The sequence below is a fragment of the Juglans regia genome, chromosome 14, assembly GCF_001411555.2.
Source record: "Juglans regia cultivar Chandler chromosome 14, Walnut 2.0, whole genome shotgun sequence".
NCBI classification, from domain to species: domain Eukaryota; kingdom Viridiplantae; phylum Streptophyta; class Magnoliopsida; order Fagales; family Juglandaceae; genus Juglans; species Juglans regia.
Genome location: NC_049914.1, coordinates 10980656 through 10988691, shown reverse-complemented (window position 1 = coordinate 10988691; position 8036 = coordinate 10980656). Strand labels below are relative to the sequence as shown.

General features: G+C 39.0%; 1 protein-coding gene across 1 annotated transcript; it reads right to left on the bottom strand.

Moving 5' to 3' along the window:
- Positions 1-431: 431 nt before the first annotated feature.
- Positions 432-2757, bottom strand: LOC108989608 (protein NRT1/ PTR FAMILY 2.7-like). The gene is made up of 4 exons (XM_018963283.2): positions 2648-2757; positions 2325-2542; positions 1592-2127; positions 432-1356 (listed from the first exon to the last, which is right to left on the bottom strand). The coding sequence occupies exons 1-4, from the start codon at positions 2721-2723 to the stop codon at positions 507-509; spliced, it is 1680 nt and encodes a 559-aa protein (XP_018818828.1). The 5' UTR covers positions 2724-2757; the 3' UTR covers positions 432-506.
- Between the last annotated feature and the right edge of the window lie 5279 nt (positions 2758-8036).

Sequence of the window (8036 nt, the reverse complement as noted above, 5' to 3'; positions counted from 1 at the left end):
TATTATAATATTATTTTTATTTTGTAATTTGAAAAAAGTTGAATTGTTTTTTATATTTTGTTTAGAAATTTGAAAAAGTCGTAATGATTAAATGAAAAAAATTGAAGATTTGATATTGAAAAATATTTGTATTTGAATGATATTTTAGAAGTAGATAAGATTGAGATCCAATGAGACTTTATTCTATGCTTCTTTATACTATCTAATGCATCGTATCAGACTAAATAATTTTGTAAGTTATTTTTTAAGATTCTTTTGTAGATCAAGTATTATTGAAATGTTGCTGAATAGCTTCTTGAAACAAAGGGCCTTGTCTCGATAGATTTCGAAACGTAGAGTGCCTCAATCACTCTGGAAGCGTCTTCAAGGATTATGGCCAGCTATTTGTTTTGGTCAAAAAAAGATAAAACCACAAACATTGATATATAGATTCTCCATTATGCAAGGTTTCATAAGAACATGACTTTTTAAGACAGTACTGTTCATAAATACATTATTAATCAAGCCTAACCATCTGCATCATTTATCAGTGCCGCATCTTCTGATCCTTTTCCAACATTTTGGTATCTGTATGAACAAGCGCACATCAAGTAGTAACCAAAGTTGAGTACCCCCACCACCACTAATGCCCAATAAACATTATCAACCCTTCCATCATTCAAATTGTCTGGTAGCCATCCTGTGACCCTTCGAACAAGATCAATCAAAGCCGTGCTCAGATAATAAGCTATCCCAATTATCATTGAAATCATTGCTGTTGATGTGGTTTTGAGTGATGTTGGAAATTCTTGATAATACAATTCAACTTGTCCTGGGAGATGAAATGCTTCTCCAATGCCAACCAAAGCTAGTTGTGGAACTAGCCACAAGACAGACATGGGCACTACGGAGCTGGGCTGTTCTCGGAGGTGGTGGGCGTGGGCTATTTTGAGCCGCTTCGATTCCACTAGTGCTGACGTCAACATGCTCAATGTGTTTAACACGTGGCCTACCCCTATTCGTTGGAGGGGTGTTGGAGAGGAACCAGTCAACTTTTGCCACATGGGACATAAGAAACGATCGATAATGGTGAGAGAAATCGAGGTCCAGATTAAGACCAACACCATGATAGACCCAGATGGGATTTTGAAATTAGGACCAAAGCTACGGTCCATGGTTAGAGCTTGGAGGATTGTCAAACTGGACAGGATTCCTATTGGGGTACTTAGGAAGACACCTGTTGACCATAATGGTAATATTCTCATCAGGTTTCTGAGATCTTCTACTTGTTTCATTGTGCATATCCTCCATGGTTTTGCTACTGAACCATCCGATTGAACATCTCCTTCTGTTTTGAGCGCTGCACGATCAAGAAACCTGCATCATGGGTGCATGCATTTGCGCGCATGAGCCTAGAAATTGATGTGCAAATTGCATAGAGAGAACAATTCCCCCCCAATAATTTACCCAAAAAAAGGAATCCCTTGTAGCATTTTTCAATTTTTTTTTGAAAAAATTTGACTCAAATTCAATTTAATACAAAACTGTCGTGGCACAGCAATTAAGTAATTATGATTCTAAAGCGAGAAAGCTTAACAAATCGACTTCCTACCTGAACCTCTTTTTAGATGGTGGAGGTATTTCTGCAATTCCATCTTGACCATAGTAGTAATCCTCGGTTTTGGATGAGAGCTGCACCTTTCTTTTCCTTATCGTGGCTACTATAACACGAACTAAACCAGTGAATGGGCTCCCATGTGGTTTAACATGAAGGTAGAAACGGTTTCCCAATAACAAGAAAGCTAAGCCGATGAAGTTAGCAATGGCACTGAGGCCAAATCCCAGTCTCCAACTCAAGTTGTCCTCAATGTAGACAATGGCCGTGCTGCTTACTGCTGAAGAAGTGTAAAGAGTGAAGAAATACCAGTTAAAGAACCTCCCTTGATCATTTGGCTTATCAAATTGGTTTGCTCCCATTGTTGCCAGAGTAAAGCGAGTACCTCCACACCCGATACATGCCAGAGCTAAAGCTGTGTAAAGGATCGCATATTGGACTTTTGAGGGTGGTGTGCACAAGCTTGATCCATCATCACATGACTGTGGTCTCAAGGAATCAAGTGTTGCAGTCAATTCTAAAAGAACTATTCCCTGCAAAGTAAATACATAGTTGTTGTAATCCTACTTAAACAAGTTGCTCTGGAACTTAAGGAAATGAAAAGGAAACAAAGATTGCAGCCACAGTTCAGAGACAGCATCCCTTATGTTGGAAAAAAATAAATGTCGGAAGAAAGAGAGAAGTACACAGGAAACAGCAGCCACGTTTTGTAACAGCGTGAGAGTATTACCATCAAAGAGATGCAGGCTGAGATGGAGGCAACGAAGAAAGAACCTATGAAAGAGTCGGCAACAATTGCTCCAATGACTGGGAATAGATTGATGCAGCCATTCATTATGTTTGAAATCTGAGCAGCATTTATACTTTTGACATTGAATTCCTGAATCAGATATACAATCAAGTTTGACAACCAACCTCCCGTTGCAAGTGTCAAGCCCGCCACAGCCCCTGTTATAACATGCATGGAAACAACTAACGTATTTGGCCAGCCCAAAACATTTTGTGCGCGCATGTGTGTGTGTGTGTGAGAGAGAGAGAGAGAGAGAGAGAGACCGGTGATGAAGGTGAAGGTGATCCATCCGCCTCGTTTGCTTCCGGCGTTTGGCATGTTTACTTCTCTGCCATCCATATTAGGGGTGAACTTCGTTGTTGGCTTCACTAAGTAGTAGCCGTTTGCAATGGTACTTTTTGAACGCAAAGAAAGATGTATCAATAATTCTTCAGATTAAGGTAGGGCGTCCATCCCGAATCACTCCATGTCAGATAATTCCTGCATGGCCTACTTTTGTTGTCCAAGTCACGACCTACATACATACGTACAAATATATATATATATATATACATACACACACACACACACACATGTATATATATATGGAATTAAGGTACTTGTTGTTTAATGTTCTAGTCTACCCTAAACATTATTGTCAACAGCTTGAACTAGAAGAATGGCCTAAAGTTTCACTAGATAGATGCTCCCAATATTTTTAAACTAGTTTTCGTCTGGAAATGGAGGATATAGCAACAAACATGGTTCAAAATTCCATTGTAAAGGCAACTTAGTGATGAATATAAATTAAAATCCAAGAGGCATATATAAAGATAGATGCAGATGCCAGTCGGCCACTGATCAATTTGTTCTCCATCTGTCCTAATAATTGTTAATTATTCAAACTTAAGAATGCTTTACTAATACAGTGACCTGAAGTCGCTTTGCCAATTACGTTTCAAAAAGAAATTACTGCACTCTTTGAGCTTGAAGCTGTGCCCTCACTCAACCCAGCGTTGGGTGAGACTAAGATTTTTCAAAAATTTGCAAACCTGTTATTGCAAAAATGACGAAAAAGGACTAGGCACACGTCTCTTATTATAGAATATAAGTAGCACATGCTACAACTGCCCTGTCTGGTAAAGAGTCTTGTCAGGCACACGTCTCTTACTATAAACTAGAAGTAGCACATGCTACAGTGAATTAAGTAGAAATAAAGAAAATGAAGAAGCTAGATCGTTTTAGGTCACTTCTAAAAAATGGATCAAATGCAAAATGTGGTAAAAAATTGAACATAATATTGAAAATGCAAAATTGGGGTGGAGGGGAGTCAAAACCAAGTCACAGAGTATTGTTGAGTCGTCATGGACCTTTCTCAAGTTTAAAAGCTAGTTCAAGAGGTGAAATTTTTTCTCACGCTGCTTTCTCGTTGATGTGGGACAATTTCAATGCTTTCTCACCTCTTGAACTAGTTTTTGAAATTGAGAGAGGCCAATGACCACTCAACAACACGGTGGTAGGCGTGATGTTCACCGGGATGGAGGCAAATATAGATGGTAAATGACTTAGATTAGATGGTGACCGAGATGGAGAATACGACGCGATGGCCAGAGGTGTTGGAGTGGGGCTGCTTTCATGGTGAAAGTAGACATGAGCATCAGCAATTTATAGAATGTCATTTGGATCTTAATTTTGTTTTTATTTTATTCCTGGATTTGGTCTCAAGAAATCAAGAGTTGCAGTCAATGCTAAAAGAATTATGCCTTGCGTTGGCTACGTCTGCGTTATTACTCTAAAAAACTAGTAATTTTGAAGTTTTATTCCCAAAATCACTTGTTCCATTCCGATAGTTGTCACGTGAGGCTAATGTACTGCTGACCCGAGTCCAGAGCTGCCTGTCGAGTTTAATCAAGTTGGGCATGGCTTCATGGATCACCGCATCACTGTGCCTCAAAAATCCAAACGCGCCACTCCAGTATACTCGCCGGCCGGTCTCAAGTTGACTGCAATTATTTGGTTTGACGTAGACACGTAGTCAAACCATCTGTATTGGCGTTCGCTTCCTTTACATGGGACAGGCTGCAGCCGAACTACTTGACTTGATGCATTGTTAATTGGTTTCTTATTTTGTTTTCATACCCTGGGTTTGAATTTTCCGAGTGCTTTGTTTCTGGTTCGTCACCTACTTCTTTTGTTTCAAGCGGTCAACTGAGTGAGTAATTTGGTAATGATATACTTATGTATCCTTTACTAATGTTTTACTATTAATCTCTATTTTTTTTTACTTACGCTTTGAATTTGAATTAAAAAAACTCAAGAAGACTCCATTGCATAATCTATATATATATATATATATAAAAAATAAAAATCAATCAACTAAATTATATAATTATGTTGGTTGATTGAATAGAGATATAAGGATATTATTATCCGTTTAATTTATTTTATTTAATTTTTTTAATTTTCAAGTCAACGTACCATATCTCTTGAGCGATCAATCCATTTCTAAGTTGTTTCTTCTAAATTTATTTATTTATTAATTTTTAAGGACAAGCCAACATGCTCCAATTGTATTGACCAGAAGCCTGCAGGTCGGTCGGTCGGTCCTCCAGTCTGCACTCCCTTCGCCCACTTTTCAATAATCACCTAATCATCCGGAAGGTTGAATTTTTATCGGCATTAATACAACTGTTTTTATATATTTTTAGATGATTTATAATTTATAAACTATTCATTATATATTATTCATAATTTATTCATAGTTGTTGGGGGATAAGCGCGTACGTATATATTATTCATTTACTCTATATTATAATATATAGTTGTTGGGGATAAGCGCGTATGTATCATCTATATATTTAGGTCATGAGTCCTCCATTGTCGACCACTACTGCTCGTACGGGGGGATTTACAAGCTAGCAACCCACACTTGTACGTAGAAGACATACAGCTCCCACACTCACTCTTGTAAGTATGTAAGCACAAGCCAACATGCCCCAAATGTCTGTCCGGCACTGATCAAATCTGTCACTATTGGTGTTTGCTAGTGGTTCTGATCATGCGCCGTCTCTTTTAATGTTCGCTCCCTTTGTAGATTTTTTTCCAACCCGAAAGGACCTGATCTGTTGGCTTTGGATTTTTTATTTTATTATTATTTATAGAATACCTGAAAATAACTCACTACGTAATCTAAACATAAGTTGATACTTTGGCTTTGGTCTTAATATTCCTTAATTCTATAGTGCTCCTAACAATAGTTGGATGTACAACGTACAGAGTAAGGATGAAAACAGAGGCAGCCTTGAGTGTACCTGTTCTTGAAGTTCTTGGCACAGGCAATTATGTGGATTGGCGTGTTCGGCTAAAAACCTATTTGATGGCTCAAGATCTTTGGGACATCGTTGAGGGGACGGCAGAACCTCCTCAGCAAGAAGAAGATGAAGCTGCTTTTAAGGCTTGGTGCAAGAGGGATTCTATGGCTTTACATGTGATTCAGATTGCCTGTGGGGCGGATGCGTTTTCTGCAATTAGGGAGATTAGTTCTGCCAAAATAGCTTGGAAGACTTTGGCAGATAAGTACAACATCTTGGAACATACCAGCTCAAATATCTCTCTCCCTGGGGACACTTTGGCAGACAAGTACAACATCTTGGAACGTACTAGCTCAAGTATATATATATATCTCTCTCTCTCCGCGCTTCTATTTGCATATTCCGTGCAGTGGACACACTATTTATATCATCACGTGTTTCATTTTTGATATAGCTAGCGAATTTGATAATGTACGTCAATTGTGTATCCTTGACATCTACCAATTCAATGTAGGGTCTTTTTTATATAAATTATCTAAATTTTAGCTAACCTTTTCATTTGGTCAAGTCAAGAGGATACTCTTACAGAAAATATGTTTTCCCTTTCTGTCATGGTACTGGGGTCCAGTTGTGGGCCCTGTCCCCGTGGATTGAGGGATGTCTTACCTCGTGCTTTGGGCCTAATTTTGACTGCGAAACTACTAACTTTAAGTCTTGGATAGGCCTTCTAGAACTCATGGGGGCCTTGGCCCTGGGAGATTAAATATCACCTCCATAGAGAATGATTAAGTTCTTAGCTAGTGAATTAACAAATATGATTGACAAGACTTAGGACGAAGATATATTAGCATTACTCTTGTGGTTTCAAAACTAATATATTGTTTTGTTTCGTAAAATAAATATTTGTTATATGATATAATTTGTAAAATGGAATGTTATGAGGTGGCTTGAATCAGATGGAACAGTGCATGTGTCGTAGGTTCGCTCGAGCGAAGGTTCACTTGGCTCGAGCGAAGTAAGTCAGAGAGTGTTCGCTCGACCCTCACTCGACACCCAGCTCGAGCGAGATCAAGTCAGAGAGTTTCGAGAGCTTCGCTCAACCCTCGCTCGACATGCAGCTCGAGCGAGATCAAGTCAGAGAGTGTTCGCTCGACCCTCGCTCGACACCCAGCTCGAGCGAGATCAAGTCAGAGAGTTTCGAGAGCTTCGCTCGACCCTCGCTCGAGTGTTAGCTCGAGCGAAGTACAGAAAACCTACGTTCGCTCGACACTCGCTCGAGTGTTCGCTCGAGCCAATGTTCACAGAAGTGAACATTTCTGTTCCTATAAATACCAAACGGCGCCCACTTCTTAGATAACTTCAGAAATCACTTTTTTGTCTTGTTTTTAGTGTTTTCTTGAGAGAGAAGTTATAGAGTGAGTTTTGAGAGATAACTTCCTTGTGAAGTTTTGTTGTATTCATCTGTACTCCATCTCTGTTGATAGTGAAATCTTCGATACCGACCCCACCAGTGGACGTAGGCTCATTTTGAGTCGAACCACTTAATTCTTGGTGTTCTTTCTGTGTGATTGTCATCTTTTCTTTTGTTTAGTTCCGCTACTTTACTTCGAGTTAGTCTTAGATATACAGTTATTCCCAACAAACTGGTATCAGAGCTTGGCTCAAACAGATCTGGAGGGATGGCTATGGCTAAGTTCGAAGTGGAGAAATTTGACGGTCAGAACAGTTTCAGTTTATGGCGCATCAAGATGAAGGCTTTACTGCGACAACAGGGCTTGTCAAAAGTATTAGAGGTGTCGATATCCGAAGATTCTCCGGCTCCTTCGAAAGAAGAAGAAGAAAAGTACACAGTGCTATCCTTTTGTCACTATCTGATGGAGTATTAAGAGAGGTTGCTGACGAGGAGACTGCAACTGGTCTCTGGTCGGCACTTGAGAATCTATACATGAAAAGATCTCTCACAAACCGTTTGTATTTGAAACAACGGTTATACACTCTAAAAATGAAGGAAGGTACTCTTATTACTGAACACCTAGATGAATTTAACAAAATCATTATGGATCTTAGGAACATAGATATTAAGCTTGAAGAAGAAGATCAAGCGTTAATTATTTTATGTTCATTACCCACATCCTTTGAGAACTTTGTAAATTCCATGTTATATGGTAGAAATTCAATTTCCTTGGTAGATGTAAAGTCTGCTTTGAATTCTAAGGAGTTGAGAAATAAATTGAGTGTGAAGAACACTAATGAACAAGCTAGTGGCTTGTTTGTTAAGGGGTCCTCAAGCAGGGGTAGATCAAATGACAGGGGTTCAGATAAGAATAAGGGGAAATCCAGGGGCAGTTCACAAACAACGTTC

Bases quoted from the DNA above. Each gene is read 5' to 3' on its own strand.
- LOC108989608 (XM_018963283.2), bottom strand. From the start codon at position 2,723: ATGGATGGCAGAGAAGTAAACATGCCAAACGCCGGAAGCAAACGAGGC. The intron at 2,543-2,647 runs GTCTCTCTCTCT...ATGTTATAACAG, and splicing joins CACCTTCACCTTCATCACCG to GGGCTGTGGCGGGCTTGACA. The intron at 2,128-2,324 runs GTAATACTCTCA...TTTACTTTGCAG, and splicing joins CAGCCTGCATCTCTTTGATG to GGAATAGTTCTTTTAGAATT.